The following is a 19709-nucleotide window of genomic DNA, read 5'->3' as shown; positions in this document are numbered from 1 at the left end:
TAAGATGGATGGATAGATATAGATCATTCAAAATTTCATTTAAATATCTAATAAACTACAACAAAAATTAGATTGCGCAAATGCAAGTTGGGTTGCGCATGCGCAATTTTTTTATATTCATCTGCATAGTTGCTTATTGAGATTTAAAACACAGAAAACTAGATATTCATGTTCTTTGTAACAAGAATGATAAAAGAAACCCTTATGGAGTGTTGGGCAGTAACTTTTTAGCCCGTTGGTCTACGTAGCTGAAAAACAACAGCGACCTTTCTTACATCCTTAAGAACATGTTTACTAATTTTTAAAGCATTTCAGACATTTTAAACAACATCATCGTGCACACAGACAGACAATACAAAATTATAGGTAGACAATCTCGGGGATTGATAATAATTGAAATTTACAGTTAGTTTGGATAATAATTTGGTGGTCGTTTTTTTTTCTTAGGTCCCACCGAGAAGAATGCCCGAGTCCTCCACCAAATTGAAAGCCCACATTTTTCACATACCCAAAAGCAATACTGACAAGACCTCTTCATTAAAACTTTTTAACAAAAATAAATGTTCTGCTTAACACCTATATAAAAAAGATAACATGAAAATTAAATACTTTTATTAGCAACAATAATACATGTCTTATGATGCGTAAAATACACAAACAAGATTTGAGAAGTAACAATGGGCTATATATAGAAAAAATTAATGACCAATAAAATCAGTTTGGACAGTTGGAGCTACTCCCCATTTCTCTATTTGATAACACGTCCAGCAAGCAGCCTTCCTTTTTTGCAATTTCTTCAATCTCCTTAAAATGATCAGGTTCCACAAGCACCACATATGTGTGCGAATAATCGGTTTTAACTTCATTCTCCACTCTTAACGACTTTACTTTACCAAAGCTCTCTGTAAACTTCTCGCCGTCTTTATTCACAAATGATATGCTTAGCTTAATTTGAGCACGCTCGATCGGCATGAACCCTTTTAACAACTTGATTACAGCCAACGCCTGCTGTTTAATATTGTGATGCGGCTTAACGGAGTAGTGAGAGTCTCTCATTGCAGCTTCAATGATCGCCGGCGGATAAGGACAATCGGCCGTCGGATTAACGCACATTGTCGATACTTCGTAAGCTATTTGTTTAAATTGCGATTCGAACATGCTTTCTCGCTCTTTATCGGACACTTGTAGTTCGCCTTTCGTTAGAATTTCCTTGCATATTTCCGTTTCGTCTTTATCGCCGAATGCTTTCACCACGTCTTCTTTTTTAGCAAACTGGCCTTTGGATACATTGGCGAAGATGGTATGCGTTTGTAATACCTCGTCTATATCGGTTTCGCTGCATGGGGGTGGAAGTTATAGGGGTGAAATCTAAGGGAGGAATACTTACAGATTATTGCGCCATGCCATTACTTTGTTACGATAGCAGGCGATTTCAAACCTCTTGCCTGTCTTTTTTAATCGCACTACGGCTACGTTTGTTAGCCGAAGTTGATTTGTTGGAGTAAATATCTTTGGCATTGTGCGATTTTTCTAAAGTTGCCCGAAAGAGAGTGAAAAAAGAGGTTAGGTAATACTGAAACTGTCATTTTGGACAAGTGACCTACCGTAAGTCGTAAGCTTATATACAGTGTGACCAAGAAGTTGATGATGATTATTCAAAGACGAAACGTCGCAATGAAAATTTGTGAACACCATCTTGTAGAGCTCAAAAAGTGCATATGAGGAAGTGTTATTAGTTCTTCGATATGTGTGTGACAGAAAAAGTAAAAACGAATATGGTTAATTCGTGGACTACAACGATAGTCCGAAATTCTAGGTTTTAGAGTGTTTTCGGTAATGTTTAAAAGGTTCTGCAAAGCTATATGCTATTGCTCATCAAAGGTATCACTCACAGGATCTGCATTTGGAGAGTCATTTTTTTAAAATAGGAATTCTATAATGAATGCGTATTTCCAACAGTGAAAAAAAATAGTGAACCCCCAAAACTATGGAAACAACATTTTTATTTATCAAAAAAATGGTTGCTATGATACAAGATACAATATGTAACAAGACTTAATTAGGTTGACGTTGACCTTTCTCTGAGAGTGTGAGTTGCGTATGATAGTATTATAGACATTGTATTAGAATTATCAATTTAATTATTTAATCAGAAACAACTTTCTCTCGCTTTGCAAACAAAGAATATTGTTCTGTTGAGTGGAGGCCATGACACAGTAGTTCATATGTATTCCCACCAAAATCAGACCTACTTTAGTAAGCATTAATTTTTATGATCAAAAGTCGCATATCAGCTGAAACCGAAAAATTTAATTACTTTTAATTTTATTATTTAACTTTTGCGATGGACGTGAAAGATGCAGCAGCGGACGGTGAGGAAAGTAAAGTTAAAAGTGAGGACCGACCTAAGGTTAGTGTTCTTTACCGAAATCACAACCACACATAATTAACACTTTACAGAAAAAGGCTAAGAGAAGGAGCTCACCTGGACACACGTCAGAGGAGCCGAAACTGAAGAGATCCAAGTCGGATGCAAACAAACCATCCAGCTCGAAACACGAAATTATACATTACAACCCGTCATGGGAAGATTACGAGCTTTTAGTCGGTACACAGTCCATAAATGAGAATGTTGCAAAAAGATTGACTAAATTATTTGACGATGAAAATACCATACCTTTCATTGCGCGTTACCGAAAAGACCAGACCGGTAACTTAACAGCGGAACAATTACGTGATATCAAGGACGAATATGACAACATAAAGCTACTAAAAATGAAAATCCGTACAACGCTTAATAACATTAACAAACAAGGCCAGTTAGATTCGAAGCTGAGAAAAATTATCTTGGGAGTGCAAAGTGTGGAAGAACTCGAGCTTATTGTGAGTTTATTAGTACTTTTAATAAACCTAACCGCACTGTTTCAGTATGCCCCGTTTCGTCCCGGTGCTAAGAGGACTTTAGCAGAACGAGCGAAATCTTTGGGGTTAGAACCACCGGCATTGAGTTTATTAGAAGGCGCCGAATCAGTTAATTTGGAACGTTACATCAATAAACACAATAGGGAACTGTCATCTATCGGCGATGTTGAAAGGGGTGTAATGCATATTATTGCCTCTGTGATTGCCACCGATACCGAAGTTTTGGCATTACTTCGCAAATTGTAAGTACGCCTTTCTTAGGGGATGTCGGCTGATAAATTATTTGTTTGTAGGCGAATCGAGTCTTTTTTCACAATTGAGTGTAAAAAGGCGAACAACACAAGAAGAGACGACAGGATACGAAATTACAAAACCACAAGACAAATTGTCGAAGAGTCGAAGTTCGCTAATTATTTCACTTTTAGCGCATCATCAAAGTTTATAAAGCCGCATCAAGTAAGTCCATTGCGAGGGGGCAACAACTCGCATAACCTGTTCTCGATAATTAAAATAAAATGTGAGGTTCCTTCCTAATTATCTCCTTGAAAAATTCATCAAATTAAAAAAAATCAAAAATCTGGCATTGCACACTGTGATCCATTTTATCAAATCTCTTACTGTTGACCAGATATCCATGCTTGAAACATTCCTTTAATACACTATTCAAAATATGCTTTAAAAACAGCATTTACCTTTGCATTCCCAGCTACCCCACTGTTATAATTATAATATGCAACCCGTGACACATCACTTTAAAGACAGAATATGGCCTATACCCAGAATAGAAACAGCAGTGCTGTAAAAATGTGCTAAAAAATATTATCGCCTCTAATAGAACAAAGTTTACAACATTTCGGAGATTATTCAAGTATAAATGCGGGTGTATTAAGCAGATATAAATTATATACCTACAATTAAGGCAAAATACACAAGTAATACTAGGTATAGATACAATAGGAAGTCATTGTGTACGATGAACTCGTTATTCATGTAAGGAGCCAGTAGATGGGTCGTGCCAAACTGCTCTTTTGAACAATCCTGGGATGCCTTAGTAGGTAAAATTGTAAAGGTGGTTTATTTGATAGTCTAAAATAGACCGTCATTTATCTTATATTTTCATTATCTTGTTTTTTTTTCCTTTTTGTTTATTTGTGTTTTATGAAACTTTAATTGCCGCAGTTGCAGTTTCAGTGTACACAATTGGCGCTAATTAAAAACAAATAACAATCGGGATCGCCAAAACCTAAATAATTAAATTTTTGTTTTATGGGGAACGACATATGGACACACTGTGTACAGGGTGGCCCAAATTCGTGGCACAGGGTCGCGAAAACCCCCAGTCTGTATTTTTAAAAACAGCGGAGATACACTGCAGTCTCAAACAAAATAGGACACACTGTACAACCGTCGCGAAACCAGCAGCCCTGTTTTCTTTTCCTGTCTTTAAGGAAACACCACTTCCACCAGAAAAAAAAATAAAAATGTTTTTATGAGCTATTCTTGAAGCAGAGCAATTATTAATAAGATTAATGTTTGCAATGCATGTATCTTTCTTTTTGAAGATTTGTTGCCCCCCTCTGTCATTCAATGAGATGAAGGATACATCGCAATTTTAGGTTTTAGCTATCAATAGAGGTGAAGCACATAGAATTTTAAGTGTTAAGATAAATGTACCAGATTTTATATACAACAAATTCTCACAATTCGCTACAACCAAATGGATCGATAAAGGTAAAAGTGACAAGGATCGCAAGAGAATCTTGGAAATGGCGGTGAGCGATGCGTACAAACGTTTGCGTAAGTACCTACAAACAACGACTTAAATCGTTTAATACGACACGCTCTTCTTTCACCAGTACAACCTCACGTTGTAAGAGAAGTACGTGCGAGCTTAAAAGTAAAGGCGGAAAAAGCATCATGCGAAGTATTTAGTACAAATTTAAAACAATTACTTTTAATGCCTCCTGTTAAAGGAAAGTATATATTGGGCATGGATCCTGGCTTCTCAAATGGCTGTCAATTGGCGATGATTTCGGAAACCGGCGCCCTTTTAACCACCGGCAACATCTTTCTCAATACAAAGACGCCGGAAAAGCCGATTATCATCTTGGCGCAGATGTTAAGAACTTATAAGTACTGTAGATTGTAATCGATACCGTTTTGTAAGACTGTTTTTGCAGTTGCACTTTAATTGCGTTGGGCAATGGTACAGCGTGTAGGGAGACCGAGACGTGGCTGTCTGAGCTAATACAAAATAACACATTCTCGCCTTTGGACGTCGTTTACACAATTGTAAATGAAGATGGAGCCTCGATCTATTCATGCAGTTCAGAGGCAAGAAAGGAGTTTCCTGATCTTGATCCAAAATATATCAGCGCAGGTAATATGAAATTATACTTGGTTTAATTGACAGTCCACATTCTGAAATAGTTTCCCTGGCAAGACGAGTATTGGATCCTTTGGCCGAGTTGGTAAAAGTGGAGCCTAAACATTTGGGTGTCGGTATGTATCAGCATGATTTACCAAAGAGGCAATTGGAAGAGGCATTGGACGAAGTTGTCACGGAGTGTGTAAGTTTTGTTGGTGTCGATCTTAATACAGCTTCGCGATGTTTGTTGAGGTAAGAGAAATGCGAATGTGAAACACATACTTGACCATCACTTTTAGGCACATTGCTGGATTGTCAGATAAGAGAGCATCTCGCATCATTCAGTATCGCGAAGATCATGGTCTGTATAAATCACGAATGGAACTCAAAAAGGTGAAAGGGATTGGTAGCAAGATTTTTGAGCAATGTGCTGGTTTTCTTCGTGTCGAACCTGCAAATTCCACGGTTGCAGCGGAGTTTTATGAAGACAGTGAGACAAACAGATTGGATTGCACTTACATTCACCCTGAATCGTATGGTGTGGCGACGGAAATTCTGAAACATTTCAACTTGGATATTGCTTCTATCGGACAAAGGCATTTCTTTGATTATATTAAGTTGAAGTTTGAGACCTTAGATATGGATCAATTCAGTGCGTCTTTATCCCAATCAGTCGAGACCGTTCGTATGATTATGGATTCCTTGATTCAGCCTTTAAATTACGATTTACGAGATGAAAGTGTCAGTGGACCCGTATTTAAGAAGGGACTTACTAACTTTCAGGATCTAAAGATTAATTCCATTGTTTCCGGTAATGTGTCCAACGTTACACATTTCGGCTGTTTCGTCGACATCGGCGTGGGCACTCCTGCTTTAATACATTCAACTAAAACGTGTGGTTTTACGTTACAAATAGGGGACAAGGTTGAGGCCAAAGTTATTAGTTTGGATGAAGGTAACAGAAGAATTGGTTTATTAATGATTCGCAAAATTTAAATACAGAATTAAATTATAGTGTGATGTAATAAATTTTTACACCTTTGATTGTCTTTTTTAACCCGTTGTTACCCCAAAAGAGACAATTAAATTTTTTTAAGTGGGTAGAATATTTCTTAGTTTTAGCAATACATTAAGTAGCAGTTCATACAGCTCTGGTCTGGTGTGTATTCGAAAAATGCCCAGTGCACATCAATAACTAAACACGGTTCGTAAAACTAGGTACCCACTTGCTCCCCCCAAATACCATGTTTTAAAACGGCAAAGATGTGTAACCTTATATCTTGCGAACTTATTTATTTATTTTACTCACTGAACTAAAATTAACCTGGAACGCACGATCCGAGAGAGAGAGGGCCACAAGGGGGATCTCTGGCCTACTCTCGCGCATGCCTATTTGATATGTTTTGAATTTATACAGTGTGAGCAACAATGATTGAAGCGTGCGTCATCACCGCTTGTTCCTATTAATATCAAAACTACCTTCTTTGTATGGAGTTGTATACGAAAATGACGTTCTGCGCTGTCACAGTGACGTGCGTCTATTCGTATCTTGTATCAAATCAGCATATGCTATGAGCGGCACATTGCCAATTTAGCTGAAGCGGCACGCTTCAATCTTTGTTGCTCACTCTGTATTAATGATCAGTTTCCCAATGAGTGACAGTGACAGAAATCCCCTTGCACTATCTCTCTCGGCGCGCAACGTTTCTATGGCAGTATGCGTTCCAGTTTAATTATAGTTCAGTGATTTTACTGATTAAGGCGGCTCTGCAGTGAATTAAGATTTCGATTTTGCGCCGAGATAGAAAAATTTGTAGGCAACTAACAATACAAATTATTGATGTTTCTAATGTGGATTCTAAAACGCTCTAGGCTATATGTGCTATTCATTCACAAACAAAGCAATTAGTACCTAAGAGAATGAATTGAAATACTTACCTCTTTTCTTTCTTTTGTAATTTGTTGAGCTGGATTTATTTTGAAACGACTATATTAGTCATAGACAAATACCATTACCGTTATCTAGAAGTATTCAGGCTTTCATTAATCATTTAAATCTGAAAATTTACTTGCCAACATCGTTTTTTATGATCCGTCGAAAGAAAATATTATTATGATTCTACTATTATGGTTCTACCGGATGGCTATAGCAACTTTCTTATTTTAAATAGAACACCCTGTGTTTTATTACATTTTCGGAATCTACATGAAAATCTACGTCGTTTGATACCACATTTCCCTATACCCAGCATCAAAGGTTTTCAAGTAATTCAAGATTTTTCAAAATTCAAAAATTGACAGTACTGACTTGATTCTACGTGACAATGATTTAAATTTTGATCGCCCTTTTACAGGGTGTTTTAAAACTGATGGTCAACTTTATTAATACATGCATGATACATGCTTTATTTTTTTGCACTTTCAAATGTGGAAAAAAATTCTACAGCAATCTACTATTTCGTTCCGTTTACCTATCTGTTATATGCTTTCCGTTTTATTTTAGATTTTCTAAAATTGTGACCCTTATGCATAATTTTTTTAGAAAGCGTTGAAATAACGTTAGAAGACTAAACTTGTCAGACCTTTTTATAGTTATAGTTGATAGTGATGGTAGAATGAACAAAAAGTTAAATAAAGAAGACATAATAAACAGAAACAGGTAATAATAACAAACGACAATATAAAAAAAAGCAACATCAATTGAGGGTTTGTTCTACGTGACCACCGTTTTTTTCAATACATAATAGGATCTTCCGATTAATTCCGTTGGGAATCGTCTCTCTAATGTCTACTACATCCATTTCATCAAAAGCTCTTCTCTGCCTAACTTCCAGTTCTTCACGAAAAGCAACTGGTGTGAAGTAAATGTTGTCTTTATATGACCCCACACAAAAAACCCCAATGGCGTTATATCTGATAAGTTCTAGGAGGCCAACGCCACGGACCTCTGGCTTCTATCTTCAAAAATGTTAGTGAAAGATATATAAGGATCATGGATAGAATGAGCCCGCGCTTCGTCATGTTGAAACCAGTTGTTTTCTTCATGTAAATTCTCAAATGCTGGGAAAATAACATCTACTAACGCATTTATTTCAAGGCCTCCTAAGAAAATTATGCATAACGGTCACAATTTTAGAAAATCTAATAAAACGGAAAGCATAACAGAATTATATGTATAGGGAATGTAATACTAGATCAATGTAGAATTTTTTTGACATTTGAAAGTGCAAAAAAATACCTAAAGCATGATTCGTTTGAAAAAATCAACTTTTTAAGGTTTGAAGTTAAATAAAGTTGACCACTAGTTTTAAAACACCCTGTAGAAGGGCGAACAAAATTTAAATCATTGTTACGCAGGATCAAGTGAGTACTGCCGATTTTGGAATACTTTTTGAAATTGAAGCCAACGGAGTCATATATACAGGACTGAAAATAAGGAACAGCCATACATAAAAAATGTTCAAAATCTTGAATAACTTGAAAACCTTTGATGCTGCATATAGGGAAATTGGTATCAAATTTTCATGTAGATTTCGAAAATACAGGGTGGTCTATTTAAAATAAGAAGTTGCTATCGACATGCGATAGAACCAGAAGTGAAACGATCATTCTTTCGACAGGTCAAGAATAACTATGTTGGTATGTTGTCAGATTTAATTGATCAATGAAAGCCTGAATACTTTTAGGTATCGGTTTGCGTGACACGGCCTGTAATACTTGATGTAAGTACGGAAGTAGGTATCCACAAGAATCTTACCATTACAAACTTCTAATCACTGAAACCAGTAAAGGAATACTATTTTCTAATTATAGGAAGGTGTTAATGACGCCGAACAAAGCCCAAGGAGGTGAATTCCATTGCAGATAACAATGAATAGCCTAATCTCTAAATCTATTGTTAGAAAAATGAATAGGATTAATTCGTAATTTTCAGGTAATGACAATTTCAATTTCGCCGGCGGGCGTATGGTGTAATTTAAGTTGCCTAACTGTGCTTTCAATTGGTGAAATACTTCATGATGTCATCAAAACATTTTCCCCAATTTTTGTTCTTAATTTAAGGGATGAAAAAGATATATCTATGTACAATCATACAATTTTGTTAGCTGGTTCTAAATCGCCAAAACCCATGTCTGTATGTTTTATAGAGGCGTCGTTATCTTAAAGACAAGCTTTATCAATTGTACTAGTTATTTCCAAAATTATGGTAAACTTCAAAATTTGGTTTACGCACAATCCTTCTGTTGGTTAATACCTACAATATATTTGACGTCGGCCCTTTTTTTAAATGCGGTTATAAAATCAAAATCTTAAAGAAATGATTCGCTGTTTTGCGGATAGTTCAACATTCACTGCAGAGCCGCCTTTATGTATGGTGGTGGATTAGTAGATATACATTCCCTCTCAACCGCAGGAGATGCAGTAAATTGGGTATTCTTGAAATCAAGCGCATGACAATTGTTATTCTATGAGCATTACAATCCAGACCCTTGGAAGGTCCATTTGCACCTCCGTTGATCCGCCCATGGGTAGCAATAAATAAATCCCTACACCCCAACTTTGAATGCTCTCATTGTCTTAGCCCGGAAAAACGAGTAGTTACCCCATCCCTTATTCGTTCTCACGTAAAATACAGAGAGAACCTCCTTGAAAAGTGTTGCCTCCAATCAGGCATTTCTCTAAAGTCTAAGGCGACTAAATAGCCTAGGTCCTATTTTTCATGTCTTTAAAAAGACCATATGCGTCAAAGTTTAAAGCCAATTATTATCACCAACTGTTAAAGACCACCACAAACGGTCTTGTAACAAGGGATTCTTTTTTATTGCACGCAATGAGGTGTTAAAGTGTAGGTAGGTACCTTTTTTATATCTTTAGGCCTTCTATGTCAAAATTATGTGGCTGTTACATGTGATGTATAGATAGTAAAAATAAAACAGAAAGACAACTTACAAGGAAAATTAATTACATATTAACGATAATAATTTAAATATAAATAAACAAAAAAGATACTTAGGGGAAAACGTTTGAATGGAGCGGAAACTTTTCGCGCGTTTTATTGTGTATGTTTTAGGGAATTTTTGCGGGGGTTGGCAAGATGAAGTTGAAGTTCCCGCTATTTTTATTTTGGTTAAGTTGTTTTTGTTGGGAACTTAGACGATCGTTCAAAGAGCATTTCCTGAAAAGCCTTTGAAACGAGAAAAAGAAGAGTGTAATTAGTGAAAAGTGGGTAGTTCTGCATAATTGGATGGTACAATGGATAAGGATAACGTAAACAAAATCCGTTTGGCGGTGTCTAGCCTGCAGGAACCATCGTTGGGAGACTCGGAAAAATTGAAGAAGTTTAACGTTATAAGGGAGTGTTTATATTCTTGCAAACTGCAAGGGAGTGTCGATGATAAAATACTGACACGGCAAGTCTTTACTTTGTGTAATTCCGAGCTGGATACCTCCAATTCTGAGCTGCTAGTAAGCGTCTTTACCCTATTGGAGCTGCTCTTTAATTGTAATTCTGAGAACTATGTCGGCAAAGTTGTCCCACATTCGTACCTGGCAGTAGCTTTTGAGTCCAATCACAAATATTCCGGCACAGTAAAAGAGTGCGCGTTAAGTTGCATTCAGACGTGTCTTCATAGGTTAGTAGTCACGAATTGCTACGACTTGACACAATTAGATAGCAGCGTAAACGACATGGAAGTCGGTAGTAAGGTGAGTAACACACTAATTGTCCTTTGATATTCAGTTTTGACTGTTTGTAGATGTTCGATCTTCTGCTATGTGTAATGACTGATGTACCAGCCAACAATTGTTTGCAGTTTTTCTACGATACTCTCATGTCTACCATGTTTGAGACTGAGAACGTGCAACTACGCTCTAAGTTAATAGATTTCGCAATGGAACTATTGCCTCGTTTTTCTATTCAGTTGCTCACTAGTTGTCAGCTGGAAGAGTTTAAGAACAAAGTGAAAAATTGGTACGTCACAATCGATAGGTGATTTTTAGCTTGCCTACGTGATTATTTTTCAGTTACATTAAAAGGATAGGCGTTATAAGAAACCAAAACGATCCCAGTTGGTCCAAACTTGTTAAGTTTCTTTTGAAGTGTTTTGGAAAAGTGATACATTCCTGTGTGGATCTGATGAATAATATACTTAAAATTGTTGAGGGTGCATTTCGCAGTCATAATTTAGATGATCGATATTATGCCTATGAGTGCTGGAAGGTAGGTTTAACCATGGTAGAAAGTCGTATTATTTATACTGTGGCATTAGCTCAGTTAGTTAAAGGTCTGTGCTAACTTTTGGCATGCTTTGTTAATTCACATCAAATACTTTCTTTGAAAAAGTCCCAAGGTAAGTCCAATAGTAGGTACTTACACAAGCTCTAGAAGTACTTACTCATTTTTTTTCTAAAATTGTATGGCCAATTCTGTGTCAACGTTTTCATCCACATTCTGCATAGCAGAACTATAGGTATACATGAATATCACATGCACATTGTCTGTGGAATTTTGTATATCCATAACAATAATGTGGAAAAGTATGTCAAAAATGTCCACTGTATGTGCCAGGGATATACGTTTGGCAGATTTCACATACCTATGTGTTTTAGATGTGTTATGTATATTCTCGTGTATTTTCATGTATATGTATCAGACATGCGTCATGACAAGTGGATATACCATGATAATAAAATTCCTATAATATGCAAAGATATTCAATAGGATATTCCATCGACTTTGTATACATTTAGAATGGATGTCCATAGAGATTCCTCTAATATTCGGGAAGCTTCCTAGCATTAATCTATACATAAATAAATTATTTTACTGTGTGAAGTTTATTAAGTCTCTGTATCTTAGTATATAATGGAAACAATAGGTATTTGTTTTCACAAAGTCTTTACATTTATTGGCAATGAAACACGACTGACGGCTAACAAAGTAAGCATGCTATTTACTATTAACAACAAGTATGTAATAACAATATTTAATAAATCCACAGATAAAGTTAAAAAAACAAATAAAAATCGCAAAGTTAGTAATTTGGTAAATTTTTAATGAAACGCCGTGTATATTTTTGAAAAATTGAATACACATTTTCTTTTTGATTGCAAAAAAATATAATAAGTTGAAATTCGCTTTAGTCAACCGGCATCTCTTCAAAGGATTGAAAATGTGCACAGTGTGATTATACAAGGAACTTTACCAGACGCATCTTTACTATTCATATTCTATTAATTGCACCATTATTTAAATAAAGTATTTAAACAATGATTGCACTTATCGCCACGGACCCAGTTGGCTCCTCTTACAGGTTCTAAATTAGTCATCGGCGCATAGCCCGCTGTATCCTTCTGACATGCTGGTACCAGTATAAGTAAAGTTACTTAGCTATACTTACCTAGGCATATGTTAACTCACAATACTTTCAAATGCTTAAAATGTGCACAGTGTGAATTTCTTTATTGTCTATAACTTTTTATTGAGAGGTCTGATCGAAAAGTACGAATTGTTTTGGATTCTACGCACCAAAATTAATAAGAAAAACTGTTTTCCCGAGAAATTTTGGTGCAGTCGATTTTTGGTAAAAAAGGAAGGTTATACACTGCCTTTTTTTGAGGTCCGAAAAAAAAATTGTCTCAGATCGACCCGGAAAAAATTTTTCTTATAGAATGTGGCCTGTAGAATCCATAATTTCAAACAGTTCCAAGATTGGACTACTAGTTCAAATTTGAATACTTTAAAGGAGTTGAATACTAAAAAGTATTTACAAAATCGAATACTGCCCAGCTCTGTTAGTTATACAGTTATTACTTCCCATTACTTCTGAGCATATGCCAGAAACATTTAACAGTTCCAAAAAGTTGATATGTTGTTTTCTATTGGAACCTTACCAACGCCCTCCAGTTTTTCCGCATTACAGCATGCATCAGTATAGATGGTAGTTTTGTAGGAATCTACAAGTGCAAATTTGGATAATTTTTAATAGAACACCCTGTATATTTTACAAAAATGGAATACATCTTTACAAAAATATATGAAATGTAGACATTTGCTTCTATTTGCATTTATAGTAGGTATATTATCAAATTGGTTTACCAAATGGCAGTTGCGATAAAAAAATAAATGAGCATCATTATTTATTCTTAATTAATATATAATTTTTACCCTGAAAATAACCTACACCACCTTTACTTTTTAATATTTTTTTTTTCAATAAACAAAATGTAAGCAAAATTTACAAATGTTGAATCTTGCTTCTAATACATTTTCTGTAGTCTTTATAATATTATACACTGTGTCCAAGATAAAGATGTCTACCTTGGGGATCTCCGAAACCATAGAAGATACAACGATTAGAGAAAGATTGCGTAATTAAACAGAAAACCAGAAAATTCCGATTACTTCCGAAGATATACCAGAAAAACCGATATCTGCCGATTCCGTTTTTATTTTTTTCTGGTGTTATTTGAACAGATACAATTAAATAAAAATAATTTACCGTTAAGAAATTTGCAATATGTTCTTTTCTGAGAAATCATCATCAAGTTTTATATAGCCCCGTATAAAAAGTACAGACTGTATTGAGTAAGTAACAGACAGGCGGACAGTGTTCACAATAGCAGCTTTTCCCTTTCTGAAAATGCCCGAAAATCAGACCTAGCTGTTAGTTTTAATGTAATTGTTGGCTGGTCCATTGGTATTAAACAAATTCTTTTAGGAATTAATCGACAACTACAGCCTGGACATGGATCGTCTACGCGCTCCCAAGCAGATGAACTTGCTAATTACCCCTTTGAAGTCAAATGTGTCCACTTCAAATCCTCGAATATCGCATAAACGCCTCGAAATTTGGGCGCATCTACTTGGCACATTACAACAAGGTGCGCTTCCGTATTTAAAAACGTTCTTTTCTGCTTGTTACTCTGAGGACAAAAAGTCGTGCAGCGAAAAATCACAGCAAGAGCCAAAATTTCATGAAGACGCAACGCTTGTGCTTTTAGAAGTTATTGGTGAGTCCCAACGAAATGCTGGTCTCAAATCTGTCTCACTGTTCCAATTAGGTCACTATGGTCACACTGAGGAAAGCGGATGCTATAATTATGAGAAGATTCTTAAGCTAAACGAGCCATTGGTTAAAGCTGAAAACTTTAAGGAATTTGAAAGTTTGATATTATCTGCTCTGCGCCAGTGCTCTCCCGTGAACTCACAATGGATGCCTACTTCTGACCTATTTCAGGTAATTTTTAGAACATCCACAGTTTCCTATGTAAAACTAAATTTTCAGGTCCAAAAATGTATGTGGGGCTCTTTCTTTAATTTACTTCGGGGTTGCGAGGCAGCACAACAAAAGCAAACGATACAGATTATAGTTGCAGATTTGATATTCCACATTAAGGTACTTTCCCTAGTGATTTTTCGTTTCACAATTTTTTCATTAGCTTATCCATGCGACCAACAAGTATTTACTTTACGCCGTAAAACCAATCTTGGAAGTGCTAGCCGAGGGAAAATTTTTTGATGTTAACTTTTTTAACGATTTAATCTTCTTGCCACTATTCAAGTTGCTCTTGAAGTACAGTGAAGAACTATTTTTACTGTAAGTGCGAAAGTGTTGCCGTAATTTATTATTAATGTCTACTGTTTACAGTGATCGACCGCTTATCACTGATCTGTGTAATTATAGTAAAGATGGTAAGCCGCAAGATGTGTGGTTTATGGAAATGTACAAAATACTAACGAAAGGCGAAGCTACCAGTGTGTTTCTCAATTCTTTAATATTATGGTTGGAATGCGTAGACAACGTACTTTCTTTGTGCCATAACGGTGGGGAGAAAAATAGCAAGATGCTACAAAATAAAATTGTAGAGTTTATGATGTGGCCTATTGCAGATCTTCAAGAGATTCGTTATTATAGTCATCAACCTAACATTTATAATGTAAGTATACTGGTAATTAAATCGTTACATTGTTCTTTGTGAGCTGAATTATTTCAGTATTTATTTTATACTTTGCCAGTGTTGTTGAGTTGACAGGGTTTCAGCTGAGGCGCGAGGTTGCTTTTCCAACCTCACCTACTATCTATCAAAGCTCCCATCTCCGAACCGGAGACCCTTTTGAGCATAGCCGGCCCCTATTTCTCTAGACAAAGTCATATAGCCTGCAAATACATGCTGAGTTCTAGATGATAGCGTTGGGCAAAAAAATCGATTAATCGATTATAATCAAACGATAATCGATAATCGGGTTTGATTATTCTATTAAATTAATCGATTATTTGATTAATCGATTAGTTGATTAATCGATTATTTGATTAATCGGTTATTTGATTAATCGATTGTTCGATTAATCAATTATTAAGTAAATTTTAATTGATTATTATTAGCTGGATCATCAGTTTACCCAAAAAGGAGCACTCACAGCTCACAAGTATTATTTTATTTTATAGCGGATGTTAAAACGTCACTTTAAGCAGCTAAAATGAATTAAGATTGTATCATCAAAACTAATAAGCACACCTCATCGGAGAGTAAGCTGCCTAATCATTTATTTTTATTTATTTATTTTTATTTTTGAACTTCATTTTCAAATGGGCAGGGTTTCAGCCAAGGCTGTTCTACCAACCAACCCACTATGCATTTGCAAATATCCATGCCCGAACCCGGATTCGAACCAGGGACACTTTGTTGATTATTGATTAATCGATTTGCCTAGTAGTGAACGATTTGATGATAAGAGTAATGGAATTATTTTTTATTTTTATTATTAAATAATTAACGTATTAATGCATACAAACAGATATTTATCACTCCTTGTATGTGACAATCGACTTTTGATTAAACGATTAGGTGATTAATCGATTATTTGATTAATCGATGATTTGATTAAACGATTATTTGATTAATCGATTATTTGGTTAATCGATTAATCAGTGTAATCGATTATTTTTCATAATCGATTATCGATTATTCATACCCGTAATCGCCCAGCCCTAATAGCGTTGGGCAAAAAATCTATTAATCGATTATAATCAAACGATAATCGATAATCGGGTTTGATTATTCTATTAAATTAATCGATTAATCGATTATTTGATTAATCGATTATTTGATTCATCGATTATTTGATTAATCGGTTATTTGATTAATCGATTGTTTGATTAATCGATTATTTGATTAATCGGTTATTTGATTAATCGATTGTTTGATTAATCAATTAACGTCACTTTAAGCAGCTAAAATGAATTAAGATTGTATCATCAAAACTAAAGCACACCTCATCGGAGAGTAAGCTGCCTAATCATTTATTTTTATTTATTTATTTTTATTTTTGACCTTCATTTTCAAATGGGCAGGGTTTCAGTCAAGGCTGTTCTACCAACCAACCAACCCACTATGCATTTGCAAATATCCATGCCCGAACCCGGATTCGAACCAGGGACACTTTGTTGATTATTGATTAATCGATCTGCCTAGTAATGAACGATTTGATGAGTAATGGAATTATTTTTTATTTTTATTATTAAATAATTAACGTATTAATGCATACAAACAGATATTTATCACTCCTTGTATGTGACAATCGACTTTTGATTAAACGATTAGGTGATTAATCGATTATTTGATTAATGATTTGATTAATCGATTATTTGATTAAACGATTATTTGATTAATCGATTATTTGATTAATCGATTATTTGATTAATCGATTATTTGATTAATCGATTAATCAGTGTAATCGATTATTTTTCATAATCGATTATCGATTATTCAAAGCCGTAATCGCCCACCCCTAGTCCTGCAAACGGATGAACAGTTTAGGGACGTACGTCTAACCCCACAAAGTTTAGTCGCAATCGGATAAACGGTTTAGGCAGCTGGCAGTGGCATCATAAGAGACAGGACGAATACAATTTTATTTACTTACCTACATAAAAACCTTGAAATATGACCAATCATTACCCAAAGTTTCGTATCAATTGGATGAACGGTTTAGGCAAGCATAAGGGACATTCATACGTACAGACAGACGGAATTTCTTTTATTATATAGAAACCTTCCCGGGCATACCTCCAACTATTCCCCAAAGTTTCATCGCAATCGGATGAACGGTTTAGGCAGGCATAAGAGACATACAAACATACAAACATTCATTTTTATTTATATAGATAGATATAGATAGATAGATGAACAAACTGAGTTGAGTTCTTTTCGAATTTCTTTTCCTGGAAAAAGTAGCTCCTGTCGACTGTGGACACTGTGCTTCTTTTGCCGAAACAACTTTTTATTTGAGTTGCTAGTTGCTACTTATTATGGCCTTTATAGTAATGCTAATGACTCGTTTTACGACAAAATATCTTCATCCGCCCCTCCTTGTGCCCCTCGAGGTGCCCCTGTTCGGCCAATGTTTACTGCTGGTAATAAACGTTGATCGAATTTATTTAAATTTATTGGACTCACCACACCACACAATATCTTGGACATGCATAAAAGGAAACTGGAGAATTTCAGATAGGCATTACTTTTTTGTTACTAATTTTTCTTCTTGCCCTTTTTGTAATAATCGGGGAGGGTTACGTTACATCATCTGCACGCATAGCTCCCAAAGTTTGTAACACTTTTGAATATAATTCAGAGAAAAGTTATCTCGAAAATTACGTTGTGGAAGAGTTATCCTGAAAGTTTCTAACCACTCGAAGTACATAGGTGTTAACAGAATTCTGTTGTACCGAATTATAACAATGAATTACTCTTCGTCGTGCATTCTTTTCGGTGTTCGTTAATTTCAATTGTTTGTTACAGATTATTGCAACGCAATCGGCGAACTATAACTACAGATTTACATTCGCTCTTGGACAATCCGTCTCCAAACAATATAACCGTATATGGAATAAAGATAGAAACTGGCTCTAAAGAACCAGCTTACGATGAAAATGGAGTACCTGAATTACTAGTCAAAGCTTCGTATACTCTACGACTTTTTGGAAATAATTTTAATAAAAATATGTTAATTTCCCTTACGGAAAATAAGGGAGACGCGGGAAGCACATGTCTTATGTCGATGGATATGATTCATACGGTAAGTTAACTATAGCTTTAGTGGTCAGCAATAAAAATAGAGGTACTAGGGTAGTTCTAGCACGAATATTGAGCTTTAACGTGACGTAGTTTTTGCGCAATCGAAGTGTTGCTTATTGATTAATTTACCGTTTCTCGGAATTTGCAGACTGTTTCCTAATGACTCAATCTTATATTCAAGATGCAAGGATATGGCGTATTCGCACGATTTTGGGACTGTTTAGCTCGGTGTTTGTACACAACCAAAAGCAAGCTTCGCAATGGTATCTAGATAGAATTGATAGAATAGAAATTAAGTATGCAATTGCTGTATGACGTCTGTACTTCCGGGCGATGTGTTAAATTATCGGTTTATTTTTAATCGCTATGACGGTGACCTCAAAACGCCAATCTGGCGATTAGCCAACATGCTTTTTATTGGAATTTGTTTGGAAGGAATTTGTTTATTAAATTTTCCGTACCATACCTACGTTTTAATATTGGAGAAGTTCGGAGTAGTATTAGGTGGGAAAATAACGCAAAAATCGTTTGGGGTTACTATCATTGTCAAACTTTAGCCCCATTTCGAATATGATAAACTGATCAAGTACATTATTTAAAAGCTGTGAAGAGGGTCGGTGGAGGGGTCTAAAAGGTGGTTTTTCTAAGCATCTTTTGGTTATAAAGTCCATATTCAAAGGCCTCTATCAAACCCAATTTGAAGTCTCCTTGCCATTTGAATTTAGCCTTAGTATCTTTAAAAAATTGACAATCACTTACTGCCCGCTACACAGTGTACCCCAAAGTACAAAAAAATGATCAAAGTCCTCGTGTGAGATCGAAGGGACTTCAGCGCATTTTTGTGTGGCAGATCAGTGTTTTATTAGCCAATATTGACTCCACCATCAATAAGATCTTGCCGAAAGCTACCACGTTCACTTTGTCGGTACCATTTTCTCACTTACCGTGCACTCGCAATTCGCGTTTGAAGTTTTGACTCTACCATCAGTAAAATCCTTTGGGGGTTACCATATTCCCTATGTCGACACCCACTTCTGATCACCCTCAACAATTCGGATTTGAAGTTTCGACTCCACCATCAGTAAGATCTCGTCGGGGGTTACCACATTCCCTTTGTCGATACACAGTTTCGACGTCCCGTTCATTATTAATTCACATTTTGGTAGATTTCGCTAAAATCCCGGCATAAAATCGTATTCAACTTTTGGGTACTTCACATACCTCGACCTTCTATTAGTGACACGAGAAAGAGACCGCGATTCGCGCTGTTAGAAACTTTTGGGCGCCCAAAGTCGACTACCCCTCGAAGCGCGCCACGCAAAAGGTGGTTTATTTCGCCCCT

The 19709-nt window shown here is 35.8% G+C and overlaps 3 protein-coding genes across 3 annotated transcripts in view; 2 read left to right on the top strand and 1 right to left on the bottom strand.

Moving 5' to 3' along the window:
* Positions 1-597: 597 nt before the first annotated feature.
* LOC116178254 (ribosome maturation protein SBDS-like) lies at positions 598-1605 on the bottom strand. The gene is made up of 2 exons (XM_031497709.1): positions 1388-1605; positions 598-1336 (listed from the first exon to the last, which is right to left on the bottom strand). Exons 1-2 carry the CDS (start codon positions 1516-1518, stop codon positions 715-717), a joined length of 753 nt encoding a protein of 250 aa, XP_031353569.1. The 5' UTR covers positions 1519-1605; the 3' UTR covers positions 598-714.
* Positions 1606-2323: 718 nt separating this feature from the next.
* LOC116178248 (S1 RNA-binding domain-containing protein 1-like) lies at positions 2324-6332 on the top strand (the record flags this gene model as incomplete). Its single annotated transcript, XM_031497698.1, is given in 9 exon segments — positions 2324-2410; positions 2461-2883; positions 2929-3164; positions 3216-3378; positions 4539-4719; positions 4779-5055; positions 5103-5302; positions 5353-5542; positions 5590-6332. Coding segments are annotated over 9 exon segments (2433 nt in total). The 3' UTR covers positions 6287-6332.
* Positions 6333-10428: 4096 nt separating this feature from the next.
* Positions 10429-19709, top strand: part of LOC116170194 — a 28219-nt gene continuing 18938 nt past the window's right edge. Inside the window, exons 1-9 of the mRNA XM_031486457.1 lie at positions 10429-10996; positions 11047-11261; positions 11315-11510; positions 14011-14302; positions 14354-14529; positions 14578-14688; positions 14732-14889; positions 14941-15267; positions 18092-18368. Of these exons, the coding sequence (XP_031342317.1) occupies positions 10544-10996; positions 11047-11261; positions 11315-11510; positions 14011-14302; positions 14354-14529; positions 14578-14688; positions 14732-14889; positions 14941-15267; positions 18092-18368 (2205 nt within the window). The 5' untranslated portion in view covers positions 10429-10543. The remainder of the gene's footprint in view (positions 10997-11046; positions 11262-11314; positions 11511-14010; positions 14303-14353; positions 14530-14577; positions 14689-14731; positions 14890-14940; positions 15268-18091; positions 18369-19709) is intronic.

Source organism: Photinus pyralis, unplaced genomic scaffold, assembly GCF_008802855.1.
Source record: "Photinus pyralis isolate 1611_PpyrPB1 unplaced genomic scaffold, Ppyr1.3 Ppyr1.4_LG1, whole genome shotgun sequence".
Lineage (NCBI taxonomy): Eukaryota > Metazoa > Arthropoda > Insecta > Coleoptera > Lampyridae > Photinus > Photinus pyralis.
This window is presented reverse-complemented; position numbering and strand designations above follow the sequence as displayed.

Coding starts and splice junctions, on each gene's coding strand:
- LOC116178254 (XM_031497709.1), bottom strand. CDS start 1,518: ATGCCAAAGATATTTACTCCAACAAATCAACTTCGGCTAACAAACGTA. Junction 1,337..1,387: donor ATGGCATGGCGCAATAATCT/GTAAGTATTCCT, acceptor ACCCCCATGCAG/CGAAACCGATATAGACGAGG.